The sequence below is a fragment of the Thamnophis sirtalis genome, unplaced genomic scaffold, assembly GCF_051295495.1.
Source record: "Thamnophis sirtalis isolate CommonGarterSnake01/CBP01778 unplaced genomic scaffold, rThaSir2_p1.2 scaffold_7, whole genome shotgun sequence".
In the NCBI taxonomy this organism is placed as follows: domain Eukaryota; kingdom Metazoa; phylum Chordata; class Lepidosauria; order Squamata; family Natricidae; genus Thamnophis; species Thamnophis sirtalis.
In genome coordinates, this window is record NW_028261387.1 from 6,324,827 (window position 1) to 6,346,450 (window position 21,624).

General features: G+C 41.9%; 1 protein-coding gene and 1 long non-coding RNA gene across 2 annotated transcripts in view; one reads left to right on the plus strand and one right to left on the minus strand.

Annotated features, from left to right (window-relative positions):
• The window catches only part of VCAM1 (vascular cell adhesion molecule 1), a 13,429-nt gene extending 3,029 nt beyond the window's left edge, over nucleotides 1–10,400 (plus strand). Inside the window, exons 2-6 of the mRNA XM_087719267.1 lie at nucleotides 25–309; nucleotides 2,509–2,823; nucleotides 3,724–3,996; nucleotides 4,997–5,500; nucleotides 8,278–10,400. Coding sequence (XP_087575393.1) covers nucleotides 25–309; nucleotides 2,509–2,823; nucleotides 3,724–3,996; nucleotides 4,997–5,500; nucleotides 8,278–8,438 — 1,538 coding nt within the window. The 3' untranslated portion in view covers nucleotides 8,439–10,400. The remainder of the gene's footprint in view (nucleotides 1–24; nucleotides 310–2,508; nucleotides 2,824–3,723; nucleotides 3,997–4,996; nucleotides 5,501–8,277) is intronic.
• Nucleotides 10,401–14,152: 3,752 nt separating this feature from the next.
• LOC148044523 (uncharacterized) lies at nucleotides 14,153–21,067 on the minus strand. The gene is made up of 3 exons (XR_015697379.1): nucleotides 20,792–21,067; nucleotides 17,082–17,168; nucleotides 14,153–14,244 (listed from the first exon to the last, which is right to left on the minus strand). It is a non-coding gene; the product is annotated as an uncharacterized LOC148044523 (long non-coding RNA).
• Nucleotides 21,068–21,624: the final 557 nt, after the last annotated feature.

Consider the following 21,624-nt stretch of genomic DNA (forward strand, 5'->3'; position numbering starts at 1 on the left):
GTGCTTCCTTCTCTCTTGCTTCAGCTAAAGCCTTTGGAATAGAGGACATTGTGCCAGATCACAGAGTGGTTGCGCAAATTGGACAGAAGCTTGCCCTAAGCTGTCGCACAACCGGTTGTGAATCCCCATACTTCTCCTGGAGAACCCAATTAGACTATCCATTAGGTGGAACACTCAGCAATCAAGGAAAGAGTTCAGTTTTAACTCTACAGTCGGTTGGATTTCAACACGAGCACCAATATCTCTGCACTGCTGGTTGCAAGCTGGGTGAACCCTCCAAAGAGAAAGCAGTTATGGTTGACATTTACTGTAAGTAACTAAACTGTAGTAAGATACAGTAGATCTAATTCTCATAGCATAACTGTAGTTTCCATACTGTATACAGAATTTAAGTATCTAATTGATCCGCAGGTAGGAATGGTTCTCACAGATCGTTTTATACACATACATACATACATACATGGAATGGAATGGAATGGAATGGAATGGAATGGAAGCAGTGAGCTTCCTCCCATATTTGGGCATACCAGGGGTTGTGACTTTAAATATATACCTTTCTCCCCGGCTCAGCTGATAAGGAGAAGAACTCTGTGGCTTAATGGTTAACACATCTGCCTAAGATGCAATACAGCACAGGTTCTAATCCCAGTAAGGGTATGGCTAGCTGATGAGAGCTAAATAGCTTGAAATAGATCTATACTAGTCTCCCTTTATTTATTTATCAGCACAAATACAACACACACAAATATATATATATGTGTGTGTGTGTGTGTGTGTGTGTGTGTGTGTGTATTTAGTGTCACAACCCCTGGTAAGTCCCAATTATGGGAGGAAGCTAACTGCTTCCATCATCTGTCAATCGGCTCGTCACAAGAGTCCATCACGACAGAAACCCAATATTTTTACTGTTGCCTTTGTTATATTTGTACAAATAAATAAATAAAATAAAACACACAAATAAACAGCACAAATAAAACATATATATATATATATGTATGTATGTATGTATGTATGTATGTGTATGTATGTATGTATATATATATATATATATATATGTATATATGTATATATGTATATATGTATATATGTATATATGTATATATGTATATATGTATATATGTATATATGTATATATGTATATATGTATATATGTATATATGTATATATGTATATATGTATATATGTATATATGTATATATGTATATATGTATATATGTATATATGTATATATGTATATATGTGTGTATATATATATATATATATATATATATATATATATATATATATATATATATATATATATATATATATTTAAAAGTTTTTAAAAAGTTTTACAAATATATATCTCCCCTCGCCGAACCCATCTCCCCCCCAACCTCCCCCCCAACCTCCTCCCCAGCCTCCCAGAGCAAATATAGGGTATAAAGATTAACAACCATATTCTAAAATAAACTAACAGACTTTAGCATCATCCCTCACTTGTACTTTAACTCCCTTTTTGTAAAGCTAACTTTAAACAAGTTGTATCATTCCTTGCTCATTCACTCACAGGCTATCTGGAGTTTCTTAGTCCCATATTTATTTTGAATATAATCAATCCATCTTCTCCATTCCAGCTTGTATTTCTCATCTGAATGGTCCTTGAGATATGCTGATATTTTAGCCATCTCTGCTAAGTGTGTTACTTTTAACGTCCATTCTTGAATGGTAGGCAATTCTTCCTTCTTCCAGTACTGCGCCACCAACAGTCTTGCTGCCGTTGTTAAGTTCAGAATCAAGTTCGTCTCTATAACTGTACAGTCTGTGATTATACCTAACAGGAATAACTGAGGAGTAAACTTTATCCCCTTTTTAAGAATATTTTGAATAATCCACCATATTTTTTATCCAAAATGCTTTAACCTTTTTACAAGTCCACCATATATGATAATACGTAGCATCAGCACAATCACATCTCCAGCATTTAGGTTGTAATTTTTTTTTTAAAGACTCTGTTAGAAGGGACTTAGATGCTGAATGGAGAAAGTGTTATATCTTTCTCCATTCAGCATCTAAGTAGGGAAGCAGGGTCCCCTTTTCTCCTCCCTGGTTATGGGTCTTTTGGGGGTTTTTCATGTGTTGAGACGCTGTGTAGAATGCTGGTTCATTCAGAGTTTACATATCAAGCAATGGTAATGTTAAATCTTCTGCCATGATATTGGTTCAGATCAGAGGCGGGTTGCTCCCACTTCAGCCCGGTTTGGCCTGTGGCGGCGGCGGGAGGCTCTGCCCCCCCCCCCCCCCCGCCCGGGTGTTTCTGCGCATGCACAGAACCATTGCGGGTGCTCACAAGCGAGCACAAGCAAACTGGTAGTAAACTGGTAAGCAACCCACCACTGGTTCAGATGCCATCATCTGGGGAGCAGATTGTATCCAAAACGTGAGGGCTAAGTAGTTGTGAACAGAGAGATGACAGTTTTAGCTGCGAACAACCTTCTTCTAATATGGTTTATTTGTTTCGTCTTTTAGCATTCTCCAGCGATCCAGTTATAGAGCTCAAAAGCCCTCTGATTCTTGGGCAACCGGCTTCGGTCACCTGTCGTGTTCCCAAAGTCTATCCTTCCGAGCAGTTGAAGATCACTTTGCTAAAAGGAAAATCAAAAATTAAGGAAAAGGAGTTTTTTCAAGACCCTCACACAAAATCATTACAGACCAAGAATTTGAAGATGGATTTTATTCCTACTGAGGAGGATTTTGGGAAAGAGATTATATGCGTAGCTGAGCTGTCTTTAGAGGACATGACCCTGGAGCCCAGGCAGTCTACACATGTGATGGAAATAAATTGTAAGTATGTTGATGGAATAAAAGATTCAAGTATAGGTTATATTCATGTTAAGGTTGCCTCCCTCTTGCAATAGTCTGAACTAGTTTTAGGAGGATGTTAAGAAGGAATCTTAAGACAGGTTCCACCACAAAACCGCGGTAGAATAAAGCGCGCTCGACGAAAGCGCGTATGTGACGTCATCACAGCGTGACGAAAACATCGCGCTGTGAGCGGTAAATTTAAAATTAAAGCGAAAACCTTACCCTAACCCCCCCAAACCTAACCCTAAACCTAACCCTAAACCTAACCCTTAACCTAACCCTAAACCTAACCCTTAACCTAACACTAAACCTAACGCTAACCCTTAACCTAACCCTAAACCTAACCCTAACGCTTAACGTAACCCCAAACCTAACCCTAAACCTAACCCTAAACCTAACCCTTAACCTAACCCTAAACCTAACCCTTAACCTAACACTAACCCTAACCCTAACCCTAAACCTAACCCTTACCTTTATGTGAATCAGCTTGCTTTAATTTTATTTTAATTTTAATTTAATTTATTTTTAATCTTTTTCGTCGCGCTGCTGATGACGTCACGTACGCGCTTTAATCGGGCGCGCTTTAGTGGACCGCGGTTTTGACGGGTCACGCTTAAGACAATTGGGGCAAGACATGTCAAATGAGCAATCCTGGTTTATGTTTTCATTTTTGTAAGCTGCTTAAAGCTACTTTCCCCATCTGATTAATATTTGCACATTTTTAATAGAAGAAAAATCCATCAGTTTATTAAAAGTCATGCATTTTTTTTTTTAATATTCACCAGATGATTCTCAAATCCTTCCCCATTTGGGGCACTCGTTGTGACCTTCAATTTACAATTTGCTAATTTAACTTGGCTATTCTTTGCTTTCCTTAAGATGGCCCGCGGAATACGCAAATCGTGGCATTTCCAGGCAACGCCATCCTAGAAGGAGAGGCCTTGATACTTACCTGCTTGACTGAAAGTCACCCTCAGGCTAGTTTTGTCTGGAAGAAGCAGCTTCCTGATGGACTTACCCAGAATATTATGGAGAATTACAACCTCTCCATCCCAAATCCTCAGGCCTCTGACTCTGGAACCTATATCTGTGAAGTCACCAATGAAGCTACACGCGTAGTGGAGAGAACGTCACTATATATTTCTGTACAAGGTAATAACGCTGCTGGGAATGTAAGGGGCCACATTCTGAATGCACTTACAGATTTTTATCCTCAAAACTACTGGCCTTGCAAAGCACGGATTTCCCCTTTCCATTTGTGACGATTTTGTATCGCCAGTCCTGTTATAGCCAGTCTGGTTTTAATTACGAAGGGTCCAATAATAGCCACTTATTTAATATTGCAAGAGAAAGATATTCATCGGTCGGCCTGTTCTTATTCACAGAACACTTATCATAGATTTTTTTTAAAAAATCATTTGCAAATCAGAGTTTGAGATCCTTAGATTTAATGCGCTAATAAATTTTACAATATTTATTGTAGGTCATTTTGAGAGCCTTTAATAACAGTAATATACTAGCAACAGCAATAGCAGTTAGACTTATATACCGCTTCATAGGGCTTTCAGCCCTCTCTTAAGCGGTTTACAGAGTCAGCATATCGCCCCCACAGTCTGGGTCCTCATTTTACCCACCTCGGAAGGATGGAAGGCTGAGTCAACCTTGAGCCGGTGAGATTTGAACAGCCGAACTGCAGAACTGCAGTCAGCTGAAGTAGCCTGCAGTGCTGCATTTAACCACTGCGCCACCTCGGCTCTGTACTACATAATACGAGAGTGTGTGATCATTAAGTCCATTTCTAAATGTCCCAGCTACCTTTAGAAAGCTTTCCTGCTTAGAATCCGATTGTAAAGGGGGAGGATTAAGGCAGAGATGAGAAGACTTATCTTCCTGCACTCAAGTCATTTCAGTGTTAATGTTAAATATTCTCTAGCTAAAGTCTGAATGTCAAATATTTTACATTCAAATAAACAAAAAAACCTAATATATAAGGGATCTTTTTGTGATCTCAGATGCTTGAGCATTCGTATTGGAAACATTCAACGTTAATACTCATATATATTATCATCACGCAGTTTGATTTTATATTTGTCAAGAGTAACTACCGTCTTCTTTGAATAATTAACAGAAGTACATATTTTTCTTTCTTTAGGTTCAGTCTTTTCAACAGCCTCTTCAACATTAACTATTCCATCTGAGACAACAGCATTAAACACCCCAACTGAGACAACAGCACTTAACATCCCATCTGAGACAACAGCATTAAACATCCCATCTGAGACAACAGCATTAAACACCCCATCTGAGACAACAGCACTAAACATCCCATCTGAGACAACAGCATTAAACACCCCATCTGAGACAACAGCACTAAACACCCCATCTGAAACAACAGTATTTACCACAACAACATCCTTTACATCAGATGCAGCATCAGAAACTATATCAACTACATCTCGTGCAACACTGAAACCCTTAGTGTCTATTACATCGGAAACAAGAGCACCGGAATTGATTTCAACATCTACATCGGATACGGCGCCAAAAATAATGACCTCTGTGACATCACAAGAAGCACTGAAAAACAATACAGTTTTGTACCTGGAGGATGTTTCTGATGATGACAGAAATAATACAGAAGAGATCCTAATAATTGGTATATATTTTTTCAATCTTGAGTCGTATCACCGTATTGCACTAATACTGCTAGCAGATTGCATTGCCTTAACACTCCATGCTTATTGGGTAGCAGCCCCCAAAGGTTATGAGATCAGCTCTTCCTTTCCCTGGCTACGATTCTTGCAATATTTATTTATTTGTACGATTTATAGGCCGCCCAATCCCGGAGGACTCCAGGCGGCTTACAACGAAGGGGGGAAAAAAGAATAATAAAGAAATGAAAATAAAACAGGCTAAAATCAACACATATGTTATGATCGGGGCTGGACCTCAACAATGAGGTCAACAGCCCCAGGCCTGCCGGAATAGCCAGGTTTTAACAGCTTTTCTGAAAGCCATGAGAGTGGGCACGATCCGGATCTCTGGGGGTAGCTCATTCCAAAGGGTCGGAGCAGCCACAGAGAAGGCCCTCCTCCGGGGAGCCGCCAGCCGACATTGTCTGGCTGACGGCATCTGAAGGAGGCCCACCCTGTGGGATCTCATCGGCCATTGGGAGGAATGTGGCAGTAGGCGGTCTCGCAGGTACACTGGCCCTAAGCCATGTAGGGCTTTAAAGGTAATAACCAACACCTTGAATTGTTGGGTTATTACTACTAAATACTACTACAATACTAAAATACATTGCTTAGACAACAAACTAGCCGTTATACAGGTGGTTCTTTACTTACAACCACAAAGGAGCCCCAAATTTCTGTTGCCAAGCAAGGCAGTTAAGTGAATTTTACCCCATTTTATGAGCTTCCTTTGCCACAGTTGTTAAGTGAATCCCTGCAATTGTTAAGTCAGTAACCCGGTTGTTAAGCGAATCTGGCTTCCCCACTGACTTTGCTTGTCAGAAGGTTGCAGATGGGGATCATGTGACACACACACACACACACAAACACACACACACACACACACACACAAAACACCAGGACACTGCAACCATTATAAATGCATGCCAGTTACCAAGTGTCCAAATTTTGATCCCCCGATTCTGGGGGTGTCTCAAAGGTAGTAAGTGTGAAAATTTAGTCATAAGTCTCCTTTTTCAGTGATGTTGTAACTTTGAATAGTTGTAAGTTGAGGTCTACCTGTATAAAAAAATTATATACAAGAGGAAAATAACAGTGAAGAAAAATGATCAGAAATGCAGTGTTTTCTATGGGTTGAACACCTTAGCCTTTTCACCATTCCCTTGCATTCCCTTTAGCGCATATTTTACTCTTTTCCTAATTAAAGTTGATTAATTTTCCATATTAATCTGTGTGGAATCTTTCCCCCAAACTGACATTGGAAATTTAATTCCCCAAATTCTCCAGACATCATGGCACGGTCGAGAGTTATTCTAGATGTTGGGAACCATGCATTTGGAAACTTACAAGATTTAGGAAAGGCGTCTTAGGGGATTTGTGGGTGATATTATTCGCCCCTCCTCTCCAAAAATGTGTATTTCTGTATCAGGACTCTCTGTCCATGAATGTGACATGGTATAAACATTGCTATAAAGGGGACTGAAATCCGTATGGTCTGTGACCAAACTGGGCTCAACTTTACCTTCTTTGTGAATTGATCCCATTGAATTTTATGAAATTTACTTTTGAAATGTGCTTGGGATAAACCCTATAAATCTCATTAATTTCCCCTGGGGGAAGTTCTATTTTCTTGGGATATCACATAGCCTCGATTTACCAGTCGGCCAAGCATAATGTGGACACCCATCCCGCGTGGTTAATTGATGGTTCAGTTTGCCTTGTAAATACTGCGCCACTGCGAGGTGACGCAGTGGTTAAATGCAGCACTGCAGGCTACTTCAGCTGACTGCAGTTCTGCAGTTCGGCTGTTCAAATCTCACCGGCTCAAGGTTGACTCAGCCTTCCATCCTTCCGAGGTGGGTAAAATGAGGACCCGGATTGTTGGGGGCAATATGCTGACTCTGTAAACCGCTTAGAGAGGGCTGAAAGCCCTATGAAGCGGTATATAAGTCTAACTGCTATTGCTATTGTTTGTACCCCACTAACCCAGAAAATTGGGTTAATGGAGTACTCCATTGTGGGTCTTGCACAGTTATTCGCACTTACCTGTGGAACTCAGTGGGGCTACATTTGAATTTACAAGGATTAGGATTGTACTACTACAATTAAGGATAATTCTCTACTATATTTTCGTATTATAAGTAGGCGCCTTTTCCATCTACCGAGAAAATTAAGTACGATGGCAACCTTCACCCCTACACAAACGGTTCTGTGTAGTGAAGAGCCGAGGTGGCGCAGTGGTTAGGGTGCAGTACTGCAGGCCACTTCAGCTGACTGCTAGATCAGCAGTTCAGCGGTTCAAATCTCACCGGCTCAGGGTTGATTCAGCCTTCCATCCTTCCGAGGTGGGTGAAATGAGGACCCAGATTGTGGGGGCAATATGCTGACTCTGTAAACCGCTTAGAGAGGGCTGAAAGCCCTATGAAGCGGTATATAAGTCTAACTGCTATTGCTATTGCTAGTTTGTATAGCGTATATGGTGAAGCAATGACATTTCATTAAGGAAATCAATGAATTAATTTTTAAGGCTGAACCACTCCAGAAATTGAAAATAAATTAGCATTTTACTGTGGTGGGGTGGAGTGATGAGTTATGCCAGCCCCAGAAGAGAAAGAAAAGGAGGGGATGTTAAATCCAGAAACAGATAAACATTTGCTAGTGAAACTTTCAGATAGCATTGCCAATGGCCATTGTTGTCATGTTATACTCATATTTTTCCCCCCGTTTGTTTCATTTTCAGCCAGAGTTGAAGAACTGGATTACGTGACTCCTGTAATCGTCGTAATTTCTTGTTTAGCCACCGTAGCGGGTCCTGCGGCAGCCATATTTGTTTACATTTTTAGAAAGATGAAAATAAATGGATCCTACAGCCTTGCAGACTCCCTTAAACCAAACGTGTAAGTCCATTAACCGGAAGAAATTAGAAGACAAGTTTTTGCAAGTTTACCAACTGGATGATACTAAATCTTGCTCAGGACCATTGTTGATCTTTCTCATCACAACTCGGTGTGAGAGGAATGGAGCTGATGTGCTTTGGAAAGGATGCAAACCAAAATTAGGCCTTTTCATGAAAACCGGTCTCTTAGGTCAAGACTCCCTCCCCATTTAGTGTCTCCATTTAGCCATAAAGTGAGTTGTGACCTTGGACTAATCTATAGATATGTCTCTAAACCAGTGCCCCCCCCCCAATCTTTTGGGCACCAGAGACCAGTTCCATGGAGATAGGTTTTAACGTGGACCAGAAGGGGCGTGATTTTGTATGTTGCCTGCATCCCACGAATGGGGCGTTCCTTGTTTGTATGGCCTGGTTTCAGCCCGGTACCCATCCATGGATCAGGGGTTGGGGACTCCTGCTCTAAACCATGCTTTCATTTTACAATATCGACTTCCATATGCAATATGGGCAAAATGAAACCTGCCTTCCTTTTGGTAGTGCCAGGCTAACTCATGCTTAACTACATACTCAACACAAAGTAATTACATATGAGAATAAAGTGAAGTGCAATAGGGTGGGCTATCCAGAGATCTTTATACAGTCGATGCAAGTCAGGAAATATGAACAGTTGATCAATAGGAGAGGAGTAGCATTGCATTGTAGCACTGATTATGTTACCTAGTTAGGTAATGAAATGTCTGTCTGCAACAAAACAGGCTTGCAGAGCACCAAAGTCCCCACATGAACAGCTCTGTGAATAGAAAAAGAAGGACTATTTGCTAGCTTTAGGAAATGTATTTCTTTTGCCCGCAAAGAGCCACTTTTTGTGCCATTCCTGGATCTGTGAGCTTCCGCCACCAGTGACACGCTGCGTGACTATTTAATTTTGTTTTCTTTATTGCCCTTGTATTTCGGTGTGGGGATGTTGTGGCTGCAGGCACTTCTCAAACAAAGCAATGATTTGGCCTTCTGTTCTAGAAGATGGGTCATTTCCAAATTGTTTTTGAAGGATTGGCCATGTATGTAAATATTCTGTAAGATATATTATATATTTCTTGTAAATAGTGTATCATATTCTGAACATATTTATTATACAGAGGTGGGATACAATAGGATAAATCTACAATGGATGTATGTATTTTATATATGTATGTATTTTAACCTGTAAGTAGAAAATACAAACTTATTCACTGCTACTTGTGAAAAATTACATGATACTCCGAAGGTTGTTTTTTTTTTTCATAATGGGCTTAATCCTGGTGGAACTAAGCATTTTAAAGACCTGTTGATCTCAACAAGAGGGTTTTTTTTAAACTACGTTTCATTCTTCTGTTGAAATGGGTTAAATTTAAAAAAGTGCTTAATTTGATGATTCGTTTCTGTATAAATAGATGCTCACACCTCCATGTTTGCAATGCTACAAATCTGAGCATTAGCAAACTTTAAGACTGTGGAGGGTACAATCTTATGTACATTTAAAGTAAGGCATTAATTCTGTAATTTTAAATGTTTTAAATGGTTTTTTATTTGTTGTGAGCCACCCAGAGTCCCTAGGGAGTGGGCGTCACACAAATACCATTGAAGTTTGAAAGTTTAGAGCTAAAAGTTTACTTTGCCATTGTTAGCTATATTATGAAAGCAATAATTTGTACACTCCAGACAAAATTGCAAGGTTATAACCTGTTTTTTTTTTTAAAAAAAAAAAACATTGTGAGCCTCCCACCCACCGGGTTCATGTTTTGGTACTTTTCAAAGCTTGTGCAGTATTATTTAAGTTTGTTTTTAGCAACGCAATGTTCTCCTGTGAAACGGAATGTTTATGTTGAATTTTCCTTTGTCTGGCTAGAGAGTAAAATAGCCCCAAATGCTAGAGTTAATCAGTATATGATTGAATTGTAAATAAAAGTGGTTTTCTGATCTTATAAGCATTGCTGGTAACTCTTGATTTTCCTTGTTATCACCGGTAAGCTACAACCCAATAGAACATCTTTTTCTCTAGAAAAAAAAAAAGAAATAATGGGCAATGGCATAGATATGGCCATGGGTATCTTCAGGGAGAACAAAAGAAGTCAAATGATGAAATGTGTGATGACATCATCATGCAAATGTGATTTGCACCAAACATTTAAACATGAATACATAAGGATAACATTTGAATAAGGATGTTACCATGTGGGTTTTATCATTTGGGCATTTGCTGTTGATGATACTGAATGCAATTCATACAGTATCTACTGTATTGTCTTAACAGCCTAACAATTCAGTGATCATATCAGTGGCACTGCCATTAAACCCAAGGTTTAATGAGCAATAGTAGCGTGGAGTTAAACTGGTGAATACAAGGGGGATTCACACTCAACAGAGGATCAGGAAATCATCTTTTCAAGGAACAAAGTCACCTTAGCCAGTATTGGCACATTATTAAATATTAGCAAGCCCAGTTAAATCTCAGTTTAAGGTTACTGTTCTGACCCCCCTCGTCCTACACCAAACAAGAAGCCTGTGAGTTCTAGTTCCAACTGGGTGACCTTGAGTCAGTCAGCCTTTCTCAGCTCAATCTACATCACAGGGTTGTTGGCGTTGTGAGGAAAAAGGGGGAGGAAGAGGAAGAAGAGTATGTTGAATGTTCCCGCTGTAAATTGTGTATAAACTAATAAAGGCAGGGCAAAAATAAAAAGGTGGCTAGGTTTTCCACTCTTGCCACTTCCACCATGCCCAGGACAACTGTTTTGCTGCCTATGAGTAAGGATTTAATATCGCCTATATTGATTGATTGATTGATTGATTGATTGATTACATTTATATGCCGCCCTTTTCCCCAAAGGGGACTCAGGGTGGCTCACAATTCAATCAGGGAAGGGGGTACAGACAGGGGGATAAAAAAGGACAAGACATAACAATACAAAAATTTAAAAACACACAACAACCATACCATTCGAGAGCAAAAGCTCTTTAGCCCCAGGCCTGTCAGAACAGCCAGGTTTTAAGGGCTTTGCGGAAGGCCTGGAGGGTGGTGAGGGTTCAAATCTCCACGGGGAGCTCGTTCCAGAGGGTCGGAGCAGCCACAGAGAAGACCCTCCTCTGAGTAGTCGCCAGTCGGCATTGGCCGGCGGATGGAATTCGGAGGAGGCCTAATCTGTGGGATCTAATCGGTCTATTGGAGGTAATTGGCAGCAGGCGGTCTCTCAAGTTGTTGATGCTAAGTATCAAATACTTGCCAACATTTACAGAATGTGCGTTCCTCTGAGCCATCCAAAGAAAAAGCTATCAATAAAAGGCAAAGAGGAAAAAAGGGAGGAGGAAAAATGTGAAGAGTCTAGGTTTTTTTTTGCTATTTGTCGGTGATAATATATTTATTCTCCATCCGCGATCCTTTGCTTTTCAGTACTTTCTCCACATTTTCCTAAAGCCTTCTATAAGTAGATTTGTTGAGGCATGCGGGAAAGCTATTTTTGGTGCCATTGTAAAATGTTCTTTTGCAGCACACTTCGGAGGCAGTTACTGGAAGGAAGGTTCTGGTTAGATGTTAAAAAGATATCCTCTTAAGCCAACAAACAATTAACTAATTAATTAACCAATGAGGCAGCAGTTTCCTTCGCAGAATGCATTAAAAGAAGGCAGGGACAGCCTTCAGTTAAATATGCTTCAATTTGGATACTTCCACTGAGAAATAGATTCTGTCAACAAGAGAATTTAGACTGGATCATTTAAACCATTTAGACTCTATTGGTCTAAGCCAGTGGTGGGATTCAGCCAGTTCGCATCTATTCGGGAGAACCGGTTGTTAACTTTCTAAGCAGTCCGGAGAACCGGTTGTTGGAAGAAATCTCCTTTTGTTTTTTCCCACTTTACAGGGCTAATCCTGTAAGGAAGGCAGGAAGGAAATATTCTGGTGTTGCTTTTAGCCTAGTCTTTATTGCCCTGCTTACAGAAACTGCTCCTCCAGTTAGCAATAGCAATAGCAATAGCAGTTAGACTTATATACCGCTTCATAGGGCTTTCAGCCCTCTCTAAGCGGTTTACAGAGTCAGCATATTGCCCCCAACAACAATCCGGGTCCTCATTTTACCCACCTCGGAAGGATGGAAGGCTGAGTCAACCTTGAGCCCGTGAGATTTGAACAGCCGAACTGCAGAACTGCAGTCAGCTGAAGTAGCCTGCAGTGCTGCATTTAACCACTACGCCACCTTGGCTCCTCATCACTGTTAACACTTTATTACATTGTAACAGATAAGGCAAAGCATCCATCAAAGCATCATATGAGTGACATTGATTTGGCCACACCCACTGTGTCACAGAGTAGGTTCGAACAATTTTTGAAACCCACCACTGAGGAGGAGGCAACTTCACTAGGGCTCAGCTGAGAGTCATGATGGGAGGGGAAATGGCCCCCATCTATATTATTTGTGGAAAGAAGCATGACTCGTGGATCATGGGTTGTCTAGTTCAACTTAAAATTAGGGAGAACTCCCTGATAGTATGACCTTTCCTCAGTGATGAGCTGTCCTTTGCTAAAAGACTTTGAACAAAGGCTGGTCAGTTAACCTGTTAGAAAATTACTTTTATTAATAGGAGTTGAACTAGACTTTTAAATCCCTTCCTATCTATTCTATGAGCCTTAATTACACAATCAATTTCAATCCTTCGTATAGAGCAGATAGATTGCCCGCTTCCAGGAACCTTGAAATACACTCTGTTCTTACAGTTTGATCAGCTAATTTAAAGAATTTACTTTATTAATCACTTACTGATCCCTGGAAACCTGTTGGTGCCTTAATATTTTAATTTAATAATGTCAACTTTTAAGAATATCATTGCTCTGCTTCCATAGACCAAAGATCAAAAGTAATATTTAGAGAGAACTGCATATGGGAAAAATTTTGGGGAATAAATTTAAAAATGACACTATCAGTTCCATACAAGGAAAACCAGTACAAAATGTTTTACAGATGGCACCTGGCACCATCAAGGTTAGCTAAAATCTCAAAAAAAAACCACCTTCCCAAAATGCTGGAAATGTGAATCGGTACATGGAACATATTATCATTTATGGTGGACCTGGGAGGAGGCAAAAAATTTTCGGAAAAGGATCAAAAATTGGCTGGAGGCAATAACAAGGGTTAAAATAGATTGGAAACCTGAAGTTTTTTTATTAGGAATTATGTCGGTGAAATACAAAAAAAGAAATCCAATATTTAATACTACATATACTTACAGCGGCAAGGATTGCCTTTGCCCAGAAATGGAAAAATAAACTAACCCCAAATAAAGATGAAATAATAAGAAAGATTATGGACTGTGACGAAATGGATAAATTAACGAAAGAAACACAGGGAAATTCTACCAGATATGGGATAAATGGAATAGGTGGATGGAGGAAAGAAACAAAAATCAATGAAGGAATATAACAACACTCAAAAATAATAGTTATGAGTAAAATAAGAGGGTTAAGAATGGTGAAATCTAAATGAAATACGATAGAAGGGGAAATAATATAATGTGAGCGATATCGATTGATGATTGCTAAGATAAAAAACAGGAAGTTCCTGTTCGCACTGTATTGTATAAATGACGTGTACGTCTAATTTGTGTGTTGTGTGTGTATTTTACATCTTTGTTAATAAAAATCTTTTCTAAAAAAACAGAGAACTGCATAAGTTCCCTTTCGGTAGTTACTTACACTGCTATTCTTCGGCCTTCAGGTTTTCCCTTCTCCGTCCGACGTACAAACTTGAAACTGCCCTCCCAGCTCTTGGGACAAAGCCAGGGTTCCTGAAGTGAAGAAAACCAGAAGACGTAAATTTGAGCAACCTTTCAACACTGGGCTGATGGGCTGGATTTCCCAGATAACCCGTTGAAGGAGCAGAATGCATCATGGAGAAATCTGTTCTGCCTCTCTGCACACTTATCAGTCAGGTGCTATCAGACTGAAAGCCACCATGAGGAAAGTTTGAAATATGTAAGTGAAGTTGTCCACAGAGGCGCTCTGCACTGGATACCTGGACTGTGATTTATAGTAAATATTTGTTCTCAATTTTTTTTTTTATGTATTTGGGAAGAAGACATAACCAATGGCTCTGTCCTGCCTTGTAAGACAATAGCCCATATCTTCTTTCACCCTGATGTTTGCCCTACATCCAGGGTTGGGCTTCAAAAATTTCGTGACCCTACAAATGCGCGCACGACAAAAGTGCGCCGACAAAACCGCGGCGCGAAAACCGTGATGTCATACACACGCCCACAACAACACGCCGACAAAACCGCACCCACAAAAGCACGATTTCAGTTAAGGTAAGGGTTAGGTTCAGGGTTAGGTTTAGGTTTAGGTTTAGGGTTAGGGTTAGGGTTAGGTTTAGAACTCGCGGTTATTACTTGTTTCTGGAAGGCGCGCTTCTGTCGGTGCGCTGTTGTCGGCGAGCTTCTTCGCTCATTCGTCAGCACGATTTAGAAATCGCGGTTTTCTCGCCGCGGTTTCGTCGGCGCGCTTTTGTCGAGAGCGCATTTGTTGGTGAACCCAAAATTTTTAGCAATGGGTTCTCAGCCCGGTTGCTGGGTGGGCATGGCCATGGTGGGCGTGGCTTAGTCAGGCTCCTGCACCACAGCAAAGGGGGAATTTCACCCTCCTCGGGCTCTGGAGGGTTTCCTCGAACCTCCGGGAGGGCGAAAATGGCCTCCCCAGGCTCCACTTCCCACTTCTATCACATTGTTTTACAGCTGGAGGGGGGGGATATTTGGAGAGGTTAATCTTCTGAATTTTGAGTATGACCTTAAGAGACAGGAGGAAGATTTGCAACCTAGATGAGGGTCAGATAAAGGATATCTCAGTCCACAGAAGGAACCCCTCCCCAGTTCTCTGGATTATTACTTGATTTTATTTCAGATGAGTTTTCAGATAAAAATTGTATAGCACCTTCAGGAATAATTGTACGCAATAATTAAACTATTGACAGCACTCAGGGGAAGAAATACTGGAAGAAACAGGATCAGTATCAATCTTTAAAATAATATTCTGAAAGAAGTTAATTGTTTTCAATTTCCTAACAGGAAATTTCATTGTGGCAGACTAGGTGGAACTGTTTGATATCCCCCGCCCCCAAGTGCCACATTCATTGCTAGCTGAGTCATTAATATAACAATGCTTCAGTAAAAATACGAAATTATAACCTATAAATATGAATTAATTAGTGTTTTGTGTCATAAGGTCAATTAATCTGAAATAGGCATTGCATAGTTACAAAAATCCACTTGGCCAGTTCCATTCCTGTTTGAAAAGTTGAATTGCTTCACTTTAAAAAAAAGTTATTCCATTTTTTTGGGCATTAAGGACAAGATTCAGGGACAGGATTTTTGGACACCAGGGATGAGTTCCATAGAGGGCAGTTTTTCCATAGACTGGGGGCAGTGCTGGGTTTCAAAAATTGTTGGAACCTACTCTGTGGGTGTGGCCTCCTTTGTGGGAGTGGCTTGCCACCCATGTGACCGGATGGGAGTGGCTTGCCGCCCATGTGACCGGATATGAAATTATGAATTAGTACTTAGGTCGGTCCAAGTAGCTATTCAGAAACTCTGGCATTGAAGCATGTAAGTCTTAAAGCTGTCAAGTTACAAGATCCTTGCCAGTGGTGGGTTTCAACATTTTTTGGAGCCTCTTCTGTAGGTGTGGCCTGCTTTCTGGGTCCACTGGTGGAACCTCTTCTAACTGGTTCGGTAGATTTGACGAACCGGTTCTACCGAATAGGTGCGAACCCACCTCTGACTGGGAGGGACATGGTTTCGCATGCTACCTGGATCCTGTGTTAGTGCAGTTGAGGCTTCGCTCACTTCCATGGCCCAGTTCCTGGTAGGACCGGTGCCGCCCTGCAGCCTGGTGGGTGAAGACCCCTGATATAGTGTATGCCAAAGACATACACTAAAAGACACCTCTATCTGGAAAGGAATTTCTAATATCCATCAGATTAATATGACTAAATATACTAGAGGTGGGTTCCTACCAGTTTGCACCTATTCGGTAGAACCGGTTCGTCAAATCTACCGAACCGGTTAGAAGAGGTTCCACCAGTGGACCCGGAAAGCAGGCCACACCTACAGAAGAGGTTCCAAAAATTGTTGAAACCCACCACTGGTCCTTGGATATGATTATTCTACACTATCATGCTTATATTTATAAAACTCAGTGCCTCTGTGAAAGGTAAGGATGACTACTGCGTTTGTGGTGCAATCAGAACATTGCGTGTGTTGAAGTTGTTTTAACGCAAACCAAAGATGCCTTTTAAAAAACAAGTTTACATCCTATTCTTATGCATGCCAGTGCTGTGTGTGAGGTAATTTAAGGTGGTTCTGACAAGTATCGTTAGCATCTTCATATCCGGTCACATGGGTGGCAAGCCACTCCCATCTGGTCACATGGGCGGCAAGCCATTCCCACAAAGGAGGCCACACCCACAGAATAGGTTCGAACAATTTTTGAAACCCACCACTGAAATATACCTTATAATTTTTCCAATGTTTTGATTGGACTCTAAAGTGTGTCTGAAAATAAAATATTTCAGTGAGGACCATTTAAATCTAGGTTGAGAATCAGTACACCAATGGAAGTGGAATAGTTTTACCTCCAATAATGCTCATGCAAGTCACTTTTTTCATGAAAATCCACATAGACAGGTTGTCTCCAACGATGTCTCGGCATAAGAGAGTGTCTGTGAAAAGACTGACATTAAAGATGGGCAAGCATCTTACAGTATCTTATCAGGACATTCCACAATAGTGTCTGTGTGATTGGCAGCTGACATATTTCAGTTCCAAGAAGCAAAAATATACTGTTCTCTTGATCTTCACTAGCACAATGGCCGACAGAATCAATATTTTGCCTATGTATCAAGCCCCTATATTGCTACAAGAACTGTATTGGTAAAGAGGTAATCCCAGGGAACATGAACTTATTTGAATTTAAATCTGATAGTGCTTCTGTACCAAACATTTGAACTTCAGCCACTATGATCCTGCTTTAGTAGGTTCTTGCCCTACTTTCAAAATGCAGCTACTATAGAAGGGGTGAAATCAACTTACCTTTGCAACTGATTCGCAAATGTGACCTTACGCGCATGCACAGAGCTTCAAAAACGGGACATGATGACGTCCGGGGTGGGTGGGCGGAGCCTCCCGCCGCCAGCACTATCGGTTTGCATGAACTGGATAGAACTGGTCGAATTTCACCCCTGTACTTGAGAGACCGCCTACTGCCAATTACCTCCAACAGACCTATTAGATCCCACAGATTAGGCCTCCTCCGAATTCCATCCACTGGCCCATGCCGACTGGCGACCACCCGGAGGAGGGCCTTCTCTGTGGCTGCTCCGACCCTTTGGAACGAGCTCCCCATGGAGATTCGGACCCTCACCACCCTCCAGGCCTTCCGCAAAGCCCTTAAAACCTGGCTGTTCCGACAGGCCTGGGGCTAATGAGTTTTTGTCCCCCCGCCCCTCGAATGGTATGGTTGTTGAGTGTTTTAAATTGTGGTATTGTTTTGTTCGCGTTCTTTTTTTCTTATTTGTACCCCCTCCCCCCTGACTTGGTTGTGAGCCGCCCTGAGCCCCTTCGGGGAATAGGGTGGCATAGAAATATAATAAACTCAACTCAACTCAACTAGTCCTTATCTTGTGACTAAAATCCAGGCATTTGGCCCCCAGTATGTATTTACAATGGTTGCAGCATGCTGGGTTCATGGGATGACTGTTAACAACCTTCCCAGGTGGCTTCTTACAAGCAAACAGAAGAAGCCAGAGAGCTGAGGTGGCGCAGTGGTTAGGGTGCAGTACTGCAGGCCACTTCAGCTGACTGTTATCTGCAGTTCAGCGGTTCTAATCTCACCGGCTCAAGGTTGACTCAGCCTTCCATCCTTCCGAGGTGGGTGAAATGAGGACCCAGACTGTGAGGGCGATATGCTGACTCTGTAAACCACTTAGAGAGGGCTGAAAGCCCTATGAAGCGGTATATAAGTCTAACTGCTATTGCTATTGCTTAACAACTTCAACACTGGGCCCTATCTAACAAGCTTCCATGGCTTGGGACAATGCTTAGCCTTCAGAAGAAGAAGACCCATCTTATTTGAAGATGGAACAGAAAGGTGGTCTTTCTCTTTCAGTTCAGAGTGCAGGTTATGGAATAATGGTTTTATGAATAGGAAGGCAGCTTCTGCTGCATGATTACAAAATACTTCTTAAGTGTAAGAGCAGATTGATAGTGAAATCAGAGACTAAGAAAGATCGTGGGTTCCCCTTAACTTTTCTTCAGGCCCTAAAACTCAGAGGGCCTCTTCAGTGTTTCTCAAACTTCTGGGTGTTGAAGTCCCCCTTGTTGGCTGGAGAATTCTGAGAGTTGAAATCCACACATTTTAAAATTAGCAATGTTGGGAAACACTACGCTAGGCAGGTAAGAGACAGAGGGAAAGCTTTAATTGCTTTCATTCATGAGACAACAGCACCATGAAGTGGCCAGCACAGGTAGCAAATCCCTCTGCTTTGGGTCAAGCCTTCTTGTGCATCTCCATCGGTGATGCATTCAGTAACAGTAACAAGAGCTGGAAGGGACCTTGGAGGTCATCGAGTCGAACCCCCTGCTCACGCAGGAGACCTATACTAGGGATTTGAACCACCAAACTGCCGACCTTTCTGATCAACAAGCTCAGCATCTTAGCCACTGAGCCACCTTCTCAGGCTGCTTATGATCCCCTTCCACAACCTGACCACTAACCCCAGATCAGTGGTGGGTTTCAAAAATTGTTCGAACCTACTCTGTGGGTGTGGCCTCCCTTTCTGGGAGTGGCTTGCTGCCCATGTGACCGGATGGGAGTGGCTTGCCGCCCATGTGACCGGATATGAAGATGCCGACGACACTTGTCAGAACCACCTTAAATAACCTCACCCACAGCACTGGCATGCATAAGAATAGGATGCAAACTTGTTTTTTAAAAGGCATCTTTGGTTTGCGTTAAAACAACTTCAACACACGCAATGTTCTGATTGCACCACAAACGCAGTAGTCATCCTCACCTTTCACAGAGGCTCTGAGTTTTATAAATATGAGCATGATAGTGTAGAATAATCATATCCAAGGACCAGTGGTGGGTTTCAAAAATGCCCCCTGCGTGCACCGCTAAGTCACCTTCCAAGCACTGGCAGCCTTCGTGGTCTATGCGAGCTTGGGGAGTGGTGGCAAGGCCTCAGCCACAAAGCCCACCGGCGCTCTTGGTAGCTTCTTGCCGCAGCTGGCGAACTCTGCAAAGTCACCCTCCAAGCGCTGGCTGCCTTCGCGGTCTAGGCGAGCCCAGGGAGTGGCAGCAAGGAAGGCCTCAGCCAGTCCCCAGGCTTGCATAGACCCTGAAGCCTGCCAGTGCTCTCGGTAGATTCTTGCCACCCCAGCACACCCCGCGAAGTCACCCTCCGAGCGATGGCAGACTTTGTAGTCTACGCGAGCCTGGGGAGTGTCAGCAAGGAAGGCCTGAGCCGGTTCCTGGGCTCACGTAGATCATGAAGCCTGCCAGAACTCTTGGTAGCTTCTTGCCACTCCCTACCGTCCGCGCCCTGCAAAGTCATAGGCTTACTCATCTTTAGGCAGCCACAGGAGGAGGAAGCAGTAACACAGCAGGGCAGGCACTCCAGATTTTTACTACCTACTCGGCCAAACTGGTCGACTGGTAGGAACCCACCTCTGATCCTAGCAAAAGGATTAAGAGCCCCATAGCTGTTAGTATGTGCCATGGGACCTTTGTGGTGGTGTGGAGGAGGGATGCATAAAGTCAAGATAGCATCCATCACCATGCGATCAAAGACTGAAGCCTTTGTAGGCAAATCAAATTCCCAAGTTACATAAAAAGGGAAAGCCATTTTGCTCATTGACCATCACATCTTTGGCTACATCTGTGCTCCTATTCAACCCATGAGCCTGTCTGAAGGAATCCAGATGGCCCTTTTTGGGGGGGAAAGGGTGTTCCTTCAGATGTTGAACCCGAAAGTCTTAGTCTTTTTCAATGTTGGTCACTTTAAGGTACTTGTGGACTTGAACTCCCCAAATTCAGCCTGCTGGCTGAGGAAATCTGAGAATTGAACTCCACACACGTCTTAAAGAGGTCAGGTTTGAGGAACACTGGCAATCCATCACTACTGACCTGACTTCAAATTGTATTGATTTCCCATTTTACTCTGAATCCAATTCAAGGCTTTTAAGCTGTAAAATCCCTCCAACCCTTTTTGCTATGGAACTCCCGATAACAATGAAAAAGCGCTTATTCAAAGTCATGACCAGCCCCTCAAAATGTACTTACAGCCTGATTCTGAAGTTCCAAAAATAAAGAGGAAGGAGGAACCTTAGGCATGTTCACTGCCTTGAGTTATTTCTAAAAACAGTAAAGGAAAGATTTAAAAACTAATAAAAAAACTCTTAAAATATTTCAGTCAGTGGGCTGAGTGTTTTTGGGAAATAGCCACTGACTGTTTGGCAGGACAGTAGAATTTCTAGGTTTGATCTACTGTATGGAAGTCACTTTTGACAAAAATTGCCATCAAAATGAGTTGCCAGCAGCTTAGAAGCAGGACTTGACATGCAATGGGTAATAATAGTTTCAGCGAACAGGCAATGGCATTGGAAGTGTATCTGGCCAATGGAATCACTTTTTAGGTTAAGTCCTCCAAATCATCATCAAGCCAGGTTAATTTTCACCTTTATCACCACAATGCCCATCAAACGAGACATCCTGAAGCCCACATTTTGGCTCCTGAATCAAATCCAGTTGTTCTCCAGTTATTTTGAACAGAGTTTCCTAGCACTGCAGTCCAGAATGATGAGCTGTCGGAAGTGTTGACAATTGCCATGGCAACCACCAGCCAATGAGTTTAGGAGCCAGTAGTCACAACAATGCAATGGCTTTGAAGTGGCATGGACCTGAGATTTGAATAATAATAATAATAAATGAGGACCTGGTCTATTGATTAGCAAATTATTAAGGGGCTTTTGCAAGTGAGCCGTGAATTAACTTCAACCCAAGCCGGCCCATCTAAATGGTTCACCGACAAATGCCCGCTCGACAAAAGCGCGCCGACAAAACCGCGGCGAGAAAAGAGCGAAGTTAAAATCGTGCCCACAGAAGCGCGCCGATAA